Genomic DNA, 21195 nt, shown 5'->3' with positions numbered 1-21195 from the left:
CATGCTGAGTGACAGACAAAAAACAATACATGTGATATAATTCTATTTATACAAAATTCTAGAAAATAGAAACTATAGTGATAACTGAAAGCCTATCAGTGTTTGGAGATGGAGAATCAAGGGGGATTAGATAACAAAGCATGAGGAAAATTTGACGGGTGAGGGAAATATACATAATCTTGATTATGGTGATAGTTTCAAGGGTGCATAAACATGTCAAAACTCACCAAATTGTACACTTCAAATATGGGCTATTTGTTGCATGTCAATTACACATCAATTAAGTTGCAAAATAACCCCCCAAATACACATTTATTACATAATTTAAAAGTTACTGAAAATATGAGAAAGAAAACAAAAAAACAAGTGTACATACTCTTTGATTCAGTCAGGTTTGGGAATTTATTCCACAGAAACAAGAAGCACCTGTCTTAACATTTATCACAATATTGTTTGTAGAAGCAAAAACAGAAACAAAATATCTCTCACTAGGGTAAAAAGTCAGTAAATTATCAAGGACTGTTATGCAGCCATTAAAAACATGAACCCAATGTATATGCTTTAGCTTGAAAGGTTACTTCTGGTATATGTTTGAGTAAAACAAAATGCAAACAATTGTTTATACAACTATGAGATGGCACTACATGGATGGATGGATGGATGGACATCCACCGATAGACAATAGATCTCCTACACATGTGCTTCCATTTATGAACACAGAAATGTGAGAACAGGTACACATCAAACCATTATTATTGTCTGGGAGATTAAAAAGGCTTTTGAAGAAGACTAGTCACACATTCATGAATTATTTAACTTGTAAAAATGAGTATGCTTTACTCTTTTTTATTTAAGTAAAAAGAAAAAGAATTAAAGTAAAATAAAGACAAGATTCAACTTGCTTTCAAATGTATCCAAAAAAATATGTTGGCTTGAGGGTTAGAGAGGGAGCTGGGGAGACAGAGGTGAGATAAAAAAATAGAGGAGGGGCGGGTAATAAAATGTCAGTGGTAGAATCTAGGTAGCTAGTACCTGAATATCTGCAGTACCACCTGACAATGTCATTGAGGGGGAAAATAGCATAAAACAATAGATAGGTAAATGCATGGATGGGTGGGGGGATGGGTGGGTGGAAAAATAGACAGATAAAGTCTCTGGCCACTTCAAAAAGTGAATCTGTAATGTAATAGGTGATTTGCTTCTTCCTGGATTGCCCAGGGCCCAGGCGTGTCCCATTTAGCCAGCCCACAGCACACCTTCTGTGCTTTGTCTCCCTTTTAATCTGGTGCCTGGGTCATTACAAGGTTTGTTCTGGAGTGAACACCAATTCTGGGCATATCTCAGGTGTGCAGACTCTCCAGATACACAGAGGCCTGTGGAAGGTTTGGGCCTCAGAAGCACTTGGTACCCCAGGGTCCTGAGGATAACCACTGCCTATTAGAGTATCTCTGCCCACCCCTACAGAGTTCTGATCACAGGCTGCCATTCACCAACTCCTCCTGCATCTTCAGCTTCTTTGTTGTACCCACTGACACTGTTACAATACTGAGGCTTTTCTCCTTATCCGGATTCCCTTTTGAGGAAGCCAAGACACAGATAAGCACCTAATCAAAGTCTCTATCCTGGAAAACAGTAGGATTTTGTGGGGAGAGGGGGCTACTAAGCCCACATACTTGACACATCTGCCCGGATGGCTGTTGTACAATTGAGAGGGAGGCCAGGGCTTCTGATTCCATCCCAACTCCAAAACTTGATCCCCCAAATCGCAATGGCAACCGCCTGGGCGGACAGCTAGCAGGGACTAGGCAGGAAGAGGGAGCACTCCTCCTGGTTCACACTTTCTCACTATGGGACTTGCCAAGAACATGCTCTCCTTAGCTGCTGCAGCTGCTTATGTTCCCCCTTAACTGGTGGCTAGAATTTGGAGAATTCTGGGGGCAGAATTTCTTCCCCCTGGCCTCAGGCCACGCCACAGGAGAGCATGTCACCTTTCGTTGCAGACACTAACTTAGGAACCCTGCTGATTTGCAACAGACCCCAATTCTTTTTCCTCTGTCTCCTGTGAGGCTCTGAGCCATCACACAAATCAAGGCCCAGCAACAGCTCTAGGCATCCCATCCTGAGACTTTATTTTAATGGAAGTCCAGGGAAGCACTTTCCTTGTAGAGAGATTTATTCCTGGCCCTCTTTACACCCTACTCTTCCTGGTCCACAGGCTTTTCCTGGGCTCAAGTGATGACAGAAACATGCCCTTGGAGGACCAGGATGGCATGCTCTGAGTTGTTATTCCCCAAGTGGAGACGGGGCAGAAGGCCCAGTCTTCCCCAAATAAACTAAGGAGGTCTTATTATAATAAATCAGGCTCATTTCATTGGCTACAAACAATGGCGTGATGTGACCATATGTCACTTGGGCATTAAACAAATCCTAATGAGCTAAAAATATGTTTGTTTTAGCTAACTGACCTCTTTGGCCTTCATAAACCACTTAGTAAACATCCTCAGATAATGATTTCCAGAGAGCAGACTGTGGCTCTCTATCATGCGGAGAAAGCTCCCCTGTCCCCAAGACCGTCCCCCAGCTGCCTGGTGAGGCTCATGTGTGCACCAGCCTGCGGCCAGCACAGCCCAGGAAGTGTGTGCAGGCAATAACAGGGCAGACTGAGGAGAATCGAGCCAGACGCTCTCCCAGCTCTTGTCCTTGGTGATGAACCATGCACTGAGCCATAGTTGCCCAATAAATGAGAGAAATGCCTACCCCCAGAGAAATGTGGAACCAAAGCAGGGGTTCTAGGCTCTATGCAGGAATTTTGGATATCTGTGGCAAGTCAGTTGCAAGCAGGAGCTATGATGCACCCCTGTGAAGGAGCAGGAGCTAGGAGTCCGAGAGTCCAGAGGTTCATCTAGGACTGGCTGTGTGCTCCATGCAGGTGGTGGAAATGAATGAGATATTTGTGAGGCCTGGGGCCACAGAGACCAGATCGAACAATTCAGTTCTCCCTGCAAGCAATGCACTGTGGACCATGCCCTAAGTTGGCAGGCACCGTGTTCATCTTAGAGCTAATTTCATCTAACCTGGAATCACTGTCCTATGGTGTCTGGAAGGTGGGTATCCCTCCTATTCACCACATTCAGTGCTGAGGTCCAGACATTTCATTCCTATCATATGGAAGCTGTTGTGGGCACCACTCATTTTCTAGATGATTTAGCAAGACACAGGAATAGAGTTCAAGCCCTGGAGTTGATGGCCCCCTCAGACTCAGCCTCTGTACTGTCCAAACCAACTTTGGCCCCACACGCTTCTTTGCGATGTCCCCACATCCCCCACCTAGGATCGTGGGCTTCAGTTAGCTACCAACCTCTATTTCTTAAACTATAAAATGGAGATAATATCTAACATGCAGAACTTATTAGTAATTGAGTGCTTCTTTCTTGCTGATACTGTTTCAGTGCTTTACATATATTTTTTCACTTAATTTACATAATAAGAAGTAAAAGATGCTTCCCTCAGGCCACAGACTAGAGAGTAGTAGAACCCAGCCTCCAGTGAGTTCTACCTAAGTCCAGAGGCAGAGATCACCCAGTGTAGTGAGGAAATGCTGTTTACCTGCAGGTTAATAACTCTACTTTGCAAGGCTTTGGTGAAGACACTCTTGAAAAGCATGGAGCACAATGCCTGGCATGTGTCAGAAATTTAAAATAACAGGGACCGTGGGCTTAGACAGAGTTGGGTGAGGGTCTACGGAAAAAAAAACAAAGCAAGATAATCTATTGTAGGATTTGCTTTAGCCTGCTGGGGCCCCCACCGGGCCACCATCCCCTCCACTCCCCCCACCCACGGCTTATTTTTTTTACTTTACCCAGGTGCTGCTTTTCTTCCTCCAGCCCTAGTCAAGTGATTTGCAACCTGGGCAATTTAGCAAGCAAGCCCAAAACAACTAGTAAAAACAGGAAGGATTCCATCTTGAAGATAAGATGGTATTTTAAAACCCAATTAGTTAAAATGTAAATTTCTTAACATGCTCTTTATGAAACAGACAATAACTCAGCCCACCTTGGGAGCAAAGCAGGCAGTCTTGATTGATACCCTCCCAGACCAGGAAGCTGCCATCCTAGGAGGAAATCAGAGCAGTAAATTTCTTATAAATAACCCAGAAGACTAATAAGAAACTTAATGTCTCTTCAAAGATAAACATTTTGGGACTACTTAGCAGGTGTGCATCCCTAGCCCTTTGTCTGTCAACCACCTATAAATCCCCTAGACAATGCACCACCCTGGCTCTCTTGTCCCCTCCTGGTGTGAGCCAGGAATTTTTTCCTCTTTATGTCTAAATAAAAGCCTCTGCCTTGCTCGCCTACCTTGAGTGTTTGTGAAGTTCATTCTTTGACTCTGTGAACAAGAACCCCGGCATCAGGTATTCACGTTATTATATACAAAGGTGGTACAGAAAGATGAGGTCCAGCATACCTTCTGGGTCAAACCATTTCAGCCCCTTCTCCCCAATCCACAGGGCTGATGCACTTGAATTAAACAGGATTAAAGGCTTATCAGAGCTGGAAACCACACCCCAACTGCAGCCTTTAGCTCCAGACCTTCTGTCTGCCCACTGAGGAGGACAAAGGAGGGAGGCAGCGGGACAGGGCAATGCCGCAGCCCTGCACACAGTCAAGAGAGCTTTTGTGTAGAAGCCAGCCGCCCTTCTGGATCTCCATGATGAGAGAATGGGCCCTGCTCATGTTGACACTGCTCTGCGGCCTGGCTGGCCCCACACACCTGTTTCAGCCAAGGCTGGTGCTGGACATGGCCAAGGTCCTCTTGGATAACTACTGTTTCCCAGAGAACCTGATGGGGATGCAAGAAGCCATTGAGCAGGCCATCAAGAGTCGTGAGATTCTAGCCATCTCAGACCCTCAGACTTTGGCCTATGTGCTGACAGCTGGGGTGCAGAGCTCCTTGAACGACCCTCGCCTGGTCATCTCCTATGAGCCCAGCACACTTACGGCTCCCTGGAAAGCTGCAGAAATCACCGATCTGACACAAGAGGAACTTTTTGCCCAGCTGCAGAAAGGCATCCACCATGAGGTTCTGGAAGGCAATGTGGGCTACCTGCGTGTGGACAACATCCCAGGCGAGGAGGTGCTGAGCAAGCTGGGGGGCTACCTGGTGGCCACCATCTGGCAGAAGCTCATGGGCACCTCTGCCTTGGTGCTGGACCTCCGGCACTGCACTAGGGGCCATGTTTCTGGCATCCCCTATGTCATCTCCTACCTGCACCCAGGGAACACAGTCCTGCATGTGGATACCATCTACAACCGCCCCTCCAATACGACCACTGAGATCTGGACCCTGCCCCAGGTTCTGGGAGGGAGGTACAGTCCTGACAAGGATGTGGTGGTCCTCACCAGCAGCCACACTGGGGGTGTGGCTGAGGACATCACTTACATCCTCAAACAGATGCGCAGGGCCATCGTGGTGGGTGAACGTACTGTGGGGGGTGCCCTGGACCTCCAGAAGCTGAGGATAGGCCAGTCCGACTTCTTCCTCACTGTGCCCGTGTCCAGGTCCCTAGGCACCCTGGGCTGGGGCGACCAGACATGGGAGGGCAGTGGGGTGCTGCCCTGTGTGGGAACAACTGCGGAGCAGGCCCTAGAGCAAGCCCTGGCCATCCTCACTCTGCGCCGTGCCCTTCCGGGAGTCATCCAGTGCCTGCAGGAGGCCCTGCAGGACTACTACACACAAGTGGACTGTGTGCCCACCCTGCTGCACCACCTGGCCAGCATGGACTTCTCCTCAGTGGTCTCTGAGGAGGATCTCGTCACTAAGCTCAATGCTGGTCTGCAGGCTGTGTCAGAGGACCCCAGGCTTGTGGTGAGGACTGTGAAGTCCAAAGAAACCTCCTCTGGGCCTGAGGCTAGCACCAAAGATCCCCTGGAGGGGGCCCCAGCAGTGCCCAAGGACGAGAATGCCCAGCGGGCCCTGGTGGACTCTGTGTTCCAGGTGTCAGTGCTGCCAGGCAATGTAGGTTACCTGCGCTTTGACAGGTTTGTGGATGCCTCTGTGCTGGGTGCACTGGCTCCATACATCCTGAACCAGGTGTGGGAGCCCCTGCAGGACACAGAGCACCTCATTATGGACCTGCGCCAGAATCCTGGGGGGCCATCTAATGCTGTGCCCCTGCTGCTGTCCTACTTCCAGGGCCCTGATGCCGGCCCTGTGCACCTCTTCACCACCTACGACCGCCGCAGCAACGTCACGCAGGAGTACTTCAGCCGCAGTGAGCTGCCAGGCGGGTGCTATGGCACTCAGCGTGGAGTATACCTGCTCATCAGCCACCGCACTGCCACTGCTGCTGAGGAGCTGGCCTTCCTCATGCAGTCACTGGGCTGGGCCACACTGGTGGGCGAGATCACCGCAGGCAGCCTACTGCACACCCTCACCGTGCCCCTGCTGGAGATGCCTGGGGGCAGCCTGGCACTCACAGTGCCCGTGCTCACCTTCATTGACAACCATGGGGAGGGCTGGCTGGGGGGTGGTGTGGTGCCCGACGCGATTGTGCTGGCTGAGGAAGCCCTGGATAGAGCCCAGGAATTGCTAGAGTTCCACCGCAGCCTGGGTGCCCTAGTGGAGGGCATAGGGCACCTACTAGAGGCCCACTATGCACGGCCAGAAGTGGTCGGACAGACCAGTGGCCTGCTGCGAGCCAAGCTAGCCCAGGGGGCCTACCGCACAGCTGTGGACCTGGAGTCCCTGGCCTCTCAGCTCACAGCCGACCTGCAGGAGATGTCTGGGGACCACCGTCTGCTGGTGTTTCATAGCCCTGGTGAGCTTGTGGCTGAGGAGTTACCCCCACCATCCCCAGCTGTCCCTTCTCCAGAGGATATCTCCTACCTCACTGAGGCCCTGTTCAAGACAGAGGTGCTGCCTGGTCAGCTGGGCTACCTGCGCTTCGATGCCATGGCCGAACTGGAGACAGTGAGGGCCCTCGGGCCGCAGCTGACGTGGCTGGTGTGGCAGAGACTGGTGGGCACGGCTGCACTGGTGGTCGACCTGCGCTACAACCCTGGCAGCTACTCCTCTGCTGTGCCACTGCTCTGTTCCTACTTCTTTGAGGCAGAGCCCCGCCAACACCTCTACTCCATCTTTGACAGGGCCACCTCAAGGGTCACAGAGGTGTGGACCCTGCCTCAGGTGGCCGGCCAGCGCTATGGCCCCCACAAGGACCTCTACATCCTAACAAGCCACACCAGTGGGTCAGCAGCTGAGGCTTTTGCTCACACAATGCAGGACCTGCAGCGGGCCACAGTTATCGGGGAGCCTACAGCTGGAGGGGCGCTTTCTGTGGGCATCTACCAGGTGGGCAGTAGCCCCTTGTGTGCTTCCATACCCACACAGATGGCCCTGAGTGCCAGCACAGGTAAGGCCTGGGACCTGGCTGGGGTGGAGCCGGACATCACTGTGCCCATGAGTGAGGCCCTTTCTACAGCCCAGGACATAGTGGCCCTGCGTGCCAAGGTGCCCACTGTGCTGCAGACCACTGGGAAGCTGGTAGCTGATAATTATGCCTCTCCTGAGCTGGGAGCCAAGATGGCTGCCAAACTGAGTCGTCTGCAGAGCCGCTATTCAAGGGTGACCTCAGAAGGGGCCTTGGCCGAGATGCTGGGGGCTGACCTACAGCTGCTGTCTGGGGACCCGCACCTGAAGACAGCCCATATCCCCGAGGATGCCAAGGACCGCATTCCTGGGATCGTGCCCATGCAGGTGAGATACAAGGAGATTCAGCCTGCCACAGACCCAGGAATGAGTTGACCATTTGTCTGCACATCCGCGGCTCTGGGCCTGGTGTGACAAGGGCTTCCAGCCTCATTTTCCTGTTCAAGTTCTCACTAGTCACATCTTTTCCTTTCTCTCACCATCACCTCACGCACTTCCTGTGCCCACTGGGCCCCTGAGCACCTCCATAGTACATTGGTACCTACCAGAACTCAGTTTGAAAACCCCTGGTACAGAGGGAGTTTCACTCTTGTTTGCGAGTGTTTTCATGGCTGCTTATTGTAGGTGTTAAGGACAGAGGTCAGTAAGCGCACAGTGTCCCTGAATTTCCTCCTCCAGAAATGCAGGGTTTGTGTTAATTCTCACCACCTGCCTGCCTGAGGATTTGCCATTTGTGTGCCTGAGCACAGAGGATGGAGACAGGGAAGCAGGCAGAGGCCCTGGCCTCACAGTGGCCTCAGAGCTGAAGCATGGAGCTGGACACAGGCCCCAGAGTGGCGGGGTGCTGTGGTGATAACTACAGTGGTGGGCCTTCCTTGGTTAGGCACCGACTGCCCTCTCCTCCCTTCCTTAAATGCAAAGGCCTGCACCCTGAAGGGACTGCCCTTGGTGGGTATGCAGTCTGATCTGAGGGTCAGCGCCACAGGAAGGTCTGAGCGAGAGACTCTTAGGGTCCAATTCGTTAAGCTAGCAGGGAAGCTTTGGAGAACATGGAAAACAGAAATCAACACTGAAGAATTTTGCTTCTGGGTGGATGAGGGAAAAGTTCTCCAGACCAGTGGCCAAGGCTGGCCATAGTATTCACCAAGTGCTCCCATCAGCTGAGAGTTCTATCAAAGCAGCATTTACAGCATCTCTCCAAACTGTCTATCATCTGTGACTTTACTGCATAGCCACACTTCAGCATGGCAGCATTTGTCTTGGGGTTCCTGGAAAGCAGGACCTGACAAGGGCCTGGGTGAAGCAGTTTACTTGGGCAGTGGTAACTGGAGCAGGAGTGAGGGAGGGAGCAAGGAGAGTGAGACAAGAAAGGAGGAAAAGCCAGCTGATGGGCGAGGAGTGAGGCTGTTGCTCCTGAAGATTCCAGCAGGGCCCTGACAAGTGTGGAGAGTGCTTCCCGGAGCCAGCAGCTCCTGTCCTTCAGTGGCTGAAGGTCACCCTGGAACATAAACTCTATCCAACTCTGAGGCAGCTTGGAGAAGGTCCGGAAGTACAGCAGAAAGAGATAGGGGTGTGCCAGGGACAGCGCACTGTTCACGGGGGTCCAGCTGAAGCTGTCATCAGAGTGGGGCTAAGGACACCCAAAGCATTGCCTGCAGAATTGTTACCCCCATTGTACAAAAAGGGAAAGAGAGGCCCAGGGGGGTGCAGAGGAGAGGAGCCTGTGGCTTAAGAGCTTGTAACTGAGGACAGAGCAGGGCTTAGAGGTGCTCCTGCCGACCCTCGGGTCTCAGTCCAGCTCATGGAGCCTGTGGCCTTCCAGAAGCCTTGGAGAGGATGCCCAGGCCTGTTGCAGGAGCCTACTATGTGTCAGCTCTGTTAGGCTCACAGGGTCTTCAGATCCCAAATTCAGGGCTCACTCCTTTCCAGGGCAAGCAGGGTTCATGGTTTGGAGTCAGTTGTGGATTCAGATTCTGGCTCTACCACTTGCTGTCTGTGTGACCTTCAGAAAGTTACTTCATCCCCCTGTGCTTCAGTGTCCTCATTGAAAAGATGGGGATAATGGTGTCTCCTCTACAGGGTGGCTCTGAGGGTGATGGTAAGGTTGGCAATGAGCTCAGCATAGGGCCAGACCCTTGGTAAAGACTCAGGTGCCTGAGAGTTAATATCTCACCTCCCTGCCCCAAGGAAGGAGAGGAAGATGGGCTCAGAGATATAAAGATATGCCCAGTGGGGGCAGAGGGGTGGAGAGGAGATCCATCTGGGCCTTTCAGTCTGGACAGCAGGATGTGGAGTTGGCACATGTGAGCATTCTCAGAAAAGAGGCTGCCAACCACATGTGGGCTCACATTCCAGGTGCACCACCCACGTAACCTCCCAGACACATGGTTGAGAAGATCCTTCAGAAATATTAGTTGCCTTCCATGCCCTGAATATTTCTCATAAGATATAGGAAAACCATGGTGCCCACTTTCCTGAGCCTTAAAATCAACTCCCCTCCTGACACTGAGCCAGACCTCCTAATCTTTCAGATCCCTTCCCCTGAAGTCTTTGAAGACCTGATCAAGTTTTCCTTTCACACTAATGTGCTTGAGGACAACATTGGCTACTTGAGGTTTGACATGTTTGGAGACTGTGAGCTGCTCACCCAGGTCTCAGAGCTGCTGGTGGAGCACGTCTGGAAGAAGATTGTGCACACAGATGCCATGATTATTGACATGAGGTCAGTGCACTGGGGTCAGTGGTTGCTGATCAGGTAGCCCCGGGGATTCCAGCTTAATTGGCCAGGTGAGGCCCCCACACTGGTAATTTTTCTAAGATACTCAGATGATCCCATTGTGCATTCCAGGCTGAGAATCACTGGGCTCTTCTGGTGGCCCCCAAACTTACCTGGCCATAGGATTTAATGGAGATGGAGGGGGAAGAGAGACATTAAAAACATTGATTCCTAGGCCCCACCCCAACCCTACTGAATCCAAAGCTCCAGGGGCGAGGCCCCATAATCCATATAGAGGAAAGTCATCATCCCAGGTGATCCTGATAATCAACCATGTTTGGGACAGCAGGGCTGTCACCTGTAGGTGTGGTTTATGTCATACAAAATCAACCCACAACCACCCTGGTCATGAGACTTGGAAGGCCAGAGTCCCAGAGGAATTTACTAATCAGCCACTGTTGGTGCAAAAAGAATTCTTTGCATCACAAAATTACTTTTAGCTAATGACCTCCCTTCTGCAGGTAGGGTAAGGCAGGGAACACCATCTGGGGGCAGCCAGACCCATGCCTCCCTGGATTGCCCTGGGCATGCTCCATAGGCATGCGGAGGGCCAGTCTGCCCCCACGGGACACGCCCCCCTTGCTCTTGCTGGAGAGAGGCTGCTGAAATTGGATGAGAGGGAGCATTTGGTCCACCTCCATCAGCGGGCACAACTCTTCCAGGGTTCTTAGTCATCACCAGATGTCCCTGGAGGCTGGTTCTCCTCCCTGGAAGATAAAACATTTCCCCAGGTTCCAATGTGTGTGTTCCTAGCACTGGAGGTTGGTGGAGGTTGGAAGCGGTTATCCTATGGCACCACTGAAGATTTTAGCCTTCAAATGCTCTAGTGAACATCTAAGCACCCCTCATGTTAAGTCCCTTTCTGTATAACTATGCCACCCACAATTTTTAAAGAGGAGGTGGCCCAACCTTCAGGTGTGCTTTGCAAAAAACCCTTCCAACCTGAGGTTTGGAGGATCTCAGATTCTGAGATCTCAGGCCCTGAACCCAGGCCATCCATCCTAGTCCATCAATGAAGAGACGCCTAAAACATCGCCAGCTCCACATTCTTCGTTTACAGATGAAAAGACAGGAGCCCAGGGAGTTTGCACAGCAGGGTAAATCCATATAGCCTGGGATGAGTGAAGATTCCCTCATCCTCAATGTAGTTCTACAACTCTGAGCACTCTGCCATACTAAGTGCCACATTAGGACACCTTAACTGAGAGGCCTAGTGGGTTTTGTGCAATTATGGAGAACACAGTTGGGGGAAGACAGTGCTTCCAAAATGTGTCTATTCATAGGCAGCATGGGTGCAGAGGAGCAGTCTGTGGTCAGTAAGTGGAGGAAATTTATCAACAATTTACTGACTGCAGGACTTATCAGAGGCCTTAATGTAATGTATACAGTACGTATCACACAATAATATATATTATGTGATCAGAAGAAGTTGATATGGTATATGGTATTTTCAAAACAAATTTAGCCCCAAAGTCTTGTTCTTTGGGAAATGCCTAACAGGAAATTCTGGAGGAGGAGGAAACACTAGACTGAGCCTGCCTGGATTAGAACCCTCAGCAGGGCAAAGGCCTGGGCCTCATTCTGAACTCTAGTTGAATAGCCTCTACTTTCCTCCCCTCAGGTTCAACCTTGGGGGCCCCACCTCCTCCATCTCCGCCCTATGCTCCTACTTCTTTGATGAAGGGCCTCCAATTCTGCTGGACAAAATCTACAGCCGGCCCAATGACTCTGTCAGTGAGCTCTGGACCCACACCCAGCTTGCAGGTATGTGCAGAAGTCTTCCCCTTCGTGTTCCCATTATAGATACTTCTGGAAAGTCAGAGAAAGACAGGCCTGCTTAACTCTGGTAAGCTTGGGTTGAGGTAAAAGTAATAGTAAATGGAATATAAAGCCCCCTGCCTTATGCTGTGCACTTTGTACATATGATCTTTAATTCCTGCAAAAACATAACATTATGCCCATTTTCTAGAATAGAAAAATGAGTCTCAGCTGGGCAGAAATCTTGTCAGTAACATCACTCAGCTAATAAGTGAAGGCACCAAAATTTGAGCAATGAGTTGTCTAAAACCAAAATGCCCCCCATTCTCATTACTACTACCATCATCCTGCAGGACAAATGCAGAACTAGGACCCTCCTGCCCTTCACCAAACCCCATGAGGGATTTTCAGTGCTCAGGTTTGGAGGATCTCAGATTAGCAAAATTCTCTTAGCAGCCTGTTGGCACACTTGTCTGAAGAAAGTTTGTTACTCTGTCGGGGTTTCTTCCCTGGACCCAGAGCAGCGGCCAGAGGAGCAGTGCAGGCCCTACTCTCAATAGAGCCATGGCTCTCACAACCTGTCCTGAGTGATAGTCTTACTTCATCTATCTTACCCAGCCTGGAAAGCCAATGAACCTGTTCTTCCGTCCAACAAAGGGGGCTGGGAGACCAGCGGTGGGGAGTACATGTGACCAGAAAAGCACCCCACAACTTACATTTGTACATTTCCTTATCACACAAAGATTTGGGGGGAGCTTCCAATACATACATTCATTAATATTTCAAAATGTAAATAAAAATTAGAGCCAGAGGAATTCTAAATTCAAATAGACATTCAAGACCAGGAGTTAAAAACAGACTCAAGTCTGCAGATCATGGGGTCCTAGAATTGTGATGTCCAATATGAAATCCACATGCCACATGTGGTCACTGAGCCCCCATTGAAATGTAGTTCACTGAATTGAGAGGTGAAGTGTAAAATGCACAACCAGATTTGGAAGACTTTTTATTTTTTTAAAAAACGGATGTAAAATAGCTCAGTAAGAATTTATTGATTACATTTTTGAGATGAATATATTTTGGATATACTGAGTTAAAGCATTATTAAAATTCATTTCATTTGTTTCTTTTCACTTGTTTAATGTGGCTATTAGAAAACTTTAAATGACATGGGTGGCTCACATTCTTGCTCACATTGCATTTCTATTGGACATCACTGCCCTAGAGGATTGTTGTCAATAAGTCACAAATTTGGCTTTTCCCAAAGTCTGAAGTGAAAAGGCAGTGTGGTGAGGTTAGGTGTTCTTATTATTCACGAAGAGGAAGCACTCCCTTTTCTCTGGAAAGTCAAGCCTTTTTCCACCACTTGAAGAGAAAAGGGCACGCACCCCAGAAAACCAGAAAAGGAGAAGCTCTCAAGCACTTACATGCCTAGGATTGGGAGCACATCCTTTTCTCCATTTTACAGATGCAGGAACTGGGGCTCAGAAAGGTGAAGGGACTTGCATATAAACACAAGGGCACAGAACTAAATCCCAAGCCCTTCTCTCTATAGATCCAGATAGTATAGAGAAGGCAGGTGCCCTAGGGTGTTGACCTGACTCCCCATCTTGGAGGGCCTTCTATCTTCCAGGTGAACGTTATGGCTCCAAGAAGAGCGTGGTTATTCTGACCAGTGGCTTGACAGCTGGTGCTGCAGAGGAATTTACTTATATCATGAAGAAGCTGGGCCGGGCACAGGTCATCGGGGAAGTGACCAGTGGGGGCTGCCACCCGCCACAAACCTACCATGTGGATGATACCCACCTTTACATCACCATCCCCACAGCCCGCTCAGTGGTGGCTGCAGATGGCAGCCCCTGGGAAGGGGTGGGTTTGATGCCCAATGTGGCTGTTCCTGCTGAAGCAGCCCTCACTAGAGCCAAGGAGATGCTCCAGCCCACTCTGCCGAGGGCAAGGCAAAGTCCAAGCCTGCAGGGCTGCTGGGAGGGCCCCTGTGGGCATAGCCCCATGGTGGGTGGGATCTCAGGTGCGCATGCCACAGGCACTCTAGCACATAGTCCTGCCTGAGACCCAGAGTGGGCTGCAAACAGGCCTGCTTAACTCTGGTTAGAGTTGGAGGCACTCTTGGAGCTCATCCACCCAGTCTTTTCTCTCTTTTTGCACACCTAGGGACAGGAAACTCAGCCCTTCAAAGGAAACCCCTCCAGAGTAGTTATTTTGGGGAAGTGAAGTCCAGATACCCAAGCCATGCTTCTTATTCACTCCCTGGTCCTATTGCTGTCAACCAGAGCAGCTCCAACCAATAAAGCTATGAGTCACAGATGTTCAGCACATGAGTCACTTCACATTTCTAGTAGCCACCATTTTAAAAAGTAAGAAGAAACAGCTGAATTTCATTTTAATAGTATATTTTAATAATATAATTTACTTAACCTACCATACAGTAGTATCACTTCAGCATGTACTTAATATAAAAATGATAATGAATGAGATGTTTGTGTACAGGGTCTTAGAAGTTGGGTATGCAGTCTGCTCCCTGCACCTGCTCTTCCCTGTTCGAGCACCTCTTCCACCCTGCCCTGGGATCATTTCTGTCCCTACCATGCTGGACAGCCCTCAGTGGCAGGAGCCATCCTACTCATTCTCGTCCCCTCCTGCCCGCCACCTAGGTGGTACCTGTTGCAGGCAGTGTTAACACAACGGACACACATCAATATTGGGCACCAAGAAAACAACATCTATGTTTTCCTCCAGGTGGCAGCCACCAGACACTTGGAGACAGGTTGAGGTTCACTTAGAATCCTCTTTTTCCAGCCCCAGTCCAATTCTACCCACATGTTCCTTCCATGGCATATTCTCCAGTTTCTACCAGGGATCCAAAGAGCTCTGATGCTGTGCAGCATCCAATGGAACATGGTCCTGGTGGTGGTCTGGACTCCTGCCCTGACCATCCAAGTGCAGGCTGTCACTGTGCTGGCTCTGGGGACCAAGCCGAGTCCTGATGGGGCAACAAGCTGGCAGCACACAGACCCTGAGACCTCCTCTAGAGCCAAGAAAGTGGGGAGCCCAGGGGTGGCCTGGGAAAGAAGAACCCAGCTGGTGCCCTGGGAGTGCAACCCGGCTCTGCTGGAGGCACCAGGGACCCAAAAATGAGAGACCTCTAGGGTCCCACCCAAAGTTATGTTGGGGGTGAGGCTGGAAGGCCAGGGTACCCCAGTCCCCCACTCAGCACTCCCAGAGCTTCTGGCTCCAAGGTGTCTGAGTGAGGATGAAATGCTGGGGCTGCCTGGCCTTGCCATCTGGTGAGCGTAGGTGCAGCTTCCACAGGTGACCTCCCCCGGGCATGGACTGACTGCACCAGCCCTGTCCGCAGCACCCAGAGTGCTGTGGCATCTGAGCACATCAGCGGGCCACCGCCAATACCTAGGGGTTTCTTCCCTAGAAAACCTTGAATCAACTCTGTCTAAACAGGAAAGCCCTGATGGCAGGCAACATTTCACTCCAGGCCCTTTGCCTTCTGCTAAATTCAGGTAAGACTAAGCGCATGACCACATTTAGTAGTATCATGGACTGTGTGACCCCATCTTTTTCTTTAATTTTCTTTCTATTAATGTTCAGGCAGCTATGTGACCCTCCCTGTATGTTTACATTCTAGGGTTCCTCCCCCCTCCCTGCTCCCTCGTCTCTCACACACACAAACACACACATATACAGCTAACTGATGATCACCTAAATCAAACAATGGTTCCTTCTAGGTGGTAGAATCAGGGGTGATGCTTTAACTTTCTTCTTATATTTTCCTCTTTTTCTTAAATCTTTATAACAAGCATATATCATTATTTTTAAACACAGCAGTCATTATTCCAAAAATAAAATTAGATAAAAACAAATTACATAATTCTGTCACTAACCATACCTTACTGAATAGTTAATTTTTTCACAGGTTTTCCTTTCATAACATTTGGATTTTCCTGACTTACACCACAGACATTTATTGGCAGTTTATTTTGGTCCAGATACCAGGCTAGGTACTGTGGAGTTTGCAGATGGCCAAGGTCCTGGTGGGTCTTAAATCAGGGAAGGGGTGGAGCAGCTTTTAGGATGGGTGTCATACATAGGTCTCTCTCTGAGCAACTCAGATAAGCTCAGTAATTTACAGGAGGTCACACAGCTAGCAGAATGGACCTTTGTCCTCCTTTAGGCCACCCAGCATTTGCACCCACTTCGAGGTTCAATATGAACCTAGGGGAAACAGACTCACTAAGAAGCAGTGAGGTGATTAGGAGCCCAAGTTCTGACTTGAGCTTGCCTGCGTGAGAAGATCAGGCTAGTCACTTCCTAGCTGTGTGACTCTGGGCAAGTTACTTCACCATCTCTGGGCCTCAGTTTTGTTAGCTGTAAAATGGGAGAGATAATAGCGCCTCTGGGGCTGTGAAGATTGATTAAACCAGTGCCCAGCCAAAGTCACCTGTCATTGTTTCTCCACAATGAAGCTGGACACCCTGGCAGCCCACTTTCCCAGCTCCCTGGCAGTAGGGTATGGGCATGTGGTCCTGCCTGGGCCCAGAGACTCCTGGGCAGGATGTTTAATCTGGAGCAAGTGGCCTGGGGAAGCTGGGCAGCAACAGTGACCAGATGCACAGTGTGCAGGGCAGCACAGCCATGCCCCTACTCAACAGGGGCAGCAGCGGTGTCCTTTGCAGGCAAGTCCCCTGAGTAGCTCCTTGTCCCTGTCCACTGTCCAGCCTGAGCCCCAGCCTGCCCACCCAACACAGCGTGCAGCTCTCAAGACATCCTTTTCTGCTTCAATCCATCACAGACTATTTGTGTACAACAAATTAGACTGTGTGGTGCACCTGGGTAAGGCGCAGGCAAGATCTGAACCCACATGTGTCTGGCTCCAAAGCCCCTGCTCTTTTCACCAAAGCATGAAGACGCCCCAGGTCTGGTCTGGGAAGAGGCCTTAATGTGGGGAACCTAGAGTTCTGTGCAGAACGCAGGGAAAGGTCGGCCTTCTTGATGCCATCCTTCCTGCATTATTACCTGCTTGGAGACAGAAGACTGGAGAGAAGGAAAAAGGAAAATGAAATCCCACCAGGCCTCTCTTCTGGTGGCAAAGCCAGGTGACCCACAGCTGCCTAGAAGCCTGTGCTCTGACAGACTGCAGGCCCCTTAAACTCTTGATGCCCCAGTATGAGCTCATCACATCCATCTACCCGTACCCAGCCTGGCCAAATCCTACTTCTGTTCCCAGGTCCCTATCTTATACAAAGTCACATCTCCCTCCAGAAATCAGGGAGGATGCTCCTGGCTCCGCCTCTCTCTCCCTCCCATCCCCAACCCTGTGTCCATACAATCATCAGAACCCAAGATGAGCTATCTGAGTTAATAGCATTCTGCTCTGGGCCCATCCTGCCATCCCCTCTCCTTTGTCTTAGGGTCCTGGTGAGGCATCTAAATCCCCACCACAGCCTCCTGCCCCATTTCTGTGCCTGGGCCTGCAGCAAGGGCCACTGCCCTGCCATACATCCTTCTCAGGTTTCCCCCTGCTTGAGAACCCCTCGAGGCATCCCCTAACCTACATCAAGAAAGGCTGGGCTAGGCTGCCCACCCCTCTCCCGAGGTCTCCCCAGCCCACAGAGAGGCTGGATCTTCACCACCAGGATCCTTGCTGGAGCCTTGCCACAGGCCCTGGTACAGCAGGGGCCAGGGACCATGCTGGAGCACCAGAGGGGAGGAACCCAGCTTTCCTCCCACCTCACTCACCCTGCCCCCTGTGTCCCTGCATCTGCCTGCACACCCATGTTGTGTGACAGTGAGGTCCCTGGCTACCCCCTCCGCATTGATGCAACGGGAGGGCATGGCTCAGAAAGAGAAAGGGTGCTGCTGAAATAACACCGATGGGCAAGGTATCCTGCCTCTAGGTCCCCACTGGAGGGTGCCCATGTTGTACCTCCTGGTTCCTATGGGATTAGCTGCCTAAGGACTCCTTGCTTATTTGATGATCAGGGGGCTGGTAGTGAAAATAGCCTCCTAATCCAAGCAGCTTAGAATTCCAAGGGTATCAGAGGCCACTAGCTTCCTGTCTCCTACCCCAGGAAAACACAGGATGGCTGAGGAAGAAGAAAATTAAACAACCTCAACCCTCTTCCCCAAATTTACTGCTTTCCCAACCCCCATTCAAAATTGGTTTCTGAAAAATTCTTCTCTCCTAGGAAATGGCACAAGTCAAAACATACTGGAGAATGATTCGTTTTTAAAATAAAAGGTTTATTCTATGGTATTCAATTATTACTATGTGATCTTTAGACTTGCATGACTACAAAAAAAAAAAAATCAAAATTAAGCAAATAGCCAAGGTGTGCAAAACTTTCTCTGAAGTGCAAGGGAGGCCTGCAGCCTCCAGGAGGCACCCGCACCATCCAAGGAGGAAGGATGCAAGGTTTGCCTGTGGATAACTCCTGCTGACTTTGACCCCTGTGTAGGAGTCTCTCCCAGATGAATAGGTAGTATGTGTGAGGTTAGCTGGGCCAGACCCAGAACCCAGACTGTTCCAAAGCTGGGAGTATAATAGAGTTATGGGTCTCCAGCCACCGATTCCTGCCTCTCCCCATCACCACCACCACTAATGTGCTTCCTTTTTGGTCACCCGTTTTAAAAAGGCAACTAAAGCTGTTGACTACTAATTTCACATATAGTACTGATTAATAGCCACTTTTGAGGCCTGTGTTCCACCTGACATCAAGGAGACACCCAGGACATCCAAGTATCAGGAGCTCCCCTCCTTTTCCCTTCCCTCCCCACAAGCCCAGGGGACTTCACTCACTTTCATTAACCTAATTATCTAGCCATTTGAGTAGGATCTCTGGTCTAAGATTCAGGAATTGGCCAGAAGTCGAAATTTAGGACCCCAACCTTGTTGAGGTTTTACTTCTCTTCCAGATAAAAACAAACAGAAAAGCAGATCTCGGTTAAAATTGAGAATTACAATGGATCTGAATTCAGAATGTCTTATTTTAGCCTTATTAGCACATTTTGGTGACTTTTATAAATCCTCAAAAGAATGGCTGCTGCCTGGGGGATAATTTATTGAGATGTAAATTGCTATTTTTCCAGCCGCTATAGGTATTTTTTCTTCCCTATTTCAAGAAGTTGGCCAAGCCTTTCTGTTATTGTCTCAGTGGCTTCTGTGCTGCATGACCAACGACAGCATTGCCAGAAAACCACCAGGCCAAGATGCCAGGAGAAGTGGAGGAGAGAAGATAGAGCATGTAGGAGGACAGAGACAAGAACCCCACACAGCGTGGGGAGATCACATAATGCTTTAAAAGGATACCTGCTTAGGTGGGGTATATAGGGGAACTTCCAATAAACTTGAGAGACAGGGGAGAAACTTGAAAATGAGATTGCCTGTCCTAGGAGAACCACAGAGGATTGGAGCAGATTAAATTAGATACAAAGAATATAAGAAATCTGACAACCTTTACCCCAGAATTGCAGAGCAAAATTCATAACTGCTGATGTGATATTTTGTGGCACCACTACCAGCCGACCTCTAGCTGGTGCAGAAGGTGGCAAAGAGGGCTTGGGCAAAGTCATGATTAAAAGTGACTTCTCGCCAGTGACTATAGGACAGGAGAGAAGAAGGGATGAGACAGGATTTGACTGCCTAGGGGACTTGGGAGCTTAGCATGGCGACAAATACGAGCTGCCACATTAATCAACTAAGTCATAACATCCATAAGTCATCTTTGAGCTTGTCAACTTAAATGGCTGCAGAGCAACTTGCATCTACATCCATTTTTAAAAAGATGAGTTGGGAGAAAATGTTTTGCTGTGCTTCTTCATAGCTTAATTAATTTAATTTGATTAACTTTGACTTATTTCATAATGTCTCCCTTCCTTGTGAATGGTGTGACCGTTGCTAGTGATTCCATCTGTGGCCTCAGCAAGGTTCCTAGAGGAGTGTGGACAGGCCAGATGAGATGCACATGTCTAGACATCTCAAGGATCCTAGCCTTGACACCACCACTTCCCCTGTGTCACTTGGCAGGTCAGCTCATCAGTGGCCCTCAGTGTTCACTGCAATGCCAGGGCATGCACTAGAACCCAGCATTTCTTTCCATTCTAAGTTTCTATTTTGCTTAGTATCATGTATTTATGCCTTTCAAAGCAGTTTTGCAGAAGTTACAGGCCAATCCAGTAAGTCAGAGGAGAACAGCTGTGCATACCTTCAACAGATTTCAAGACACCTGTGAAAAGCTAATTTAAGGTTTATTAGGGGCAAGGCTGGAACCAGGCATCTCATTCATTCCCTCAACAAATGTCTGTTGAACACCTGCTATGTGCCTACAATGTTCTAGTTCCTGGGGATATAGCAGAGAACAAAATAGCAAAAATGCCTCACAGAGCTTATGTTCTAGTAATGGGAGACTCAGTAAATAAGGCAAATCAGTAAAATAACATAATGTGCAAGTGAGTGAAAAGTGCTAAAGAGAAGGGTGATAGGAAATGGGGAGGGGGCCAAGCTAAGTTGAAATTTTAGACAGAGAGTCAATGCCTGGTCCCAAGCCCCAGTTTTTAAACCATCCATGATGCCATGTGACCCTACACTGAGCATTTGCGTGGCAGGCTGGAAAGATGTGAATTCAGAGTTGGGCAGTCCTGAGGTCTTATTCTGCACCAGTTCTCCTGAACCCATGGTTTTAGGAAATTCAGTTAACTTCTTGGAGCTTAGTTTCTTCTACAGTAAAATGAGAATTAAATACCTACCTCCTGGGAATGTCATGAAGATTAAATGATGTAAGGGATGTCAGTGCATGGTGTGGAGCCTCAAAGTCAAATCCCCTGAGGTGCCCTTTCCTGACCCACATGTGATAGCCTCAGCCCCCTCTGGGCACAGCCTCTCTGTGGGAAAATTCTGCCCAGGAGGGGGCTGGTTTGCAGAATGGTCCTTGTCTGTCTCAGGAAATGTGGGGCCTCCAAGTCTCCCAGTGAGACTGGGGGTGCTCTGCAGCAATGGCTCCTCCAAGATGCAGAGGAAAATGGCTCAGGGGTCATCTTTTCTCCTCCAGGCCAATATGCTTGCTGCACCCAGAGGCCCCCTCACAGTGCCTCTCAGAGCCACCCTCCCTTGTGCTGGTCAAGCTCCTCTCCTTCAAGGCCTTCCTGTGTCTCCATCTCAGAAGGCCGCCTCCCCCACTCAGTCCTCCTCACACTGGCCTTGT

The 21195-nt window shown here is 49.6% G+C and overlaps 1 protein-coding gene across 1 annotated transcript; it reads left to right on the top strand.

The window, feature by feature from the left end:
- Positions 1–4370: 4370 nt before the first annotated feature.
- Positions 4371–20000, top strand: RBP3 (retinol binding protein 3). The gene is made up of 4 exons (XM_017658445.3): positions 4371–7758; positions 9963–10153; positions 11829–11971; positions 13599–20000. Exons 1-4 carry the CDS (start codon positions 4645–4647, stop codon positions 14033–14035), a joined length of 3885 nt encoding a protein of 1294 aa, XP_017513934.3. The 5' UTR covers positions 4371–4644; the 3' UTR covers positions 14036–20000.
- The last annotated feature ends 1195 nt before the right edge of the window (positions 20001–21195 follow it).

The sequence above is a fragment of the Manis javanica genome, chromosome 7, assembly GCF_040802235.1.
Source record: "Manis javanica isolate MJ-LG chromosome 7, MJ_LKY, whole genome shotgun sequence".
Classification (NCBI taxonomy): domain Eukaryota; kingdom Metazoa; phylum Chordata; class Mammalia; order Pholidota; family Manidae; genus Manis; species Manis javanica.
The sequence above is the reverse complement of the archived record's forward strand: the minus strand, read 5'-3'. Positions and strand labels throughout refer to the sequence as shown.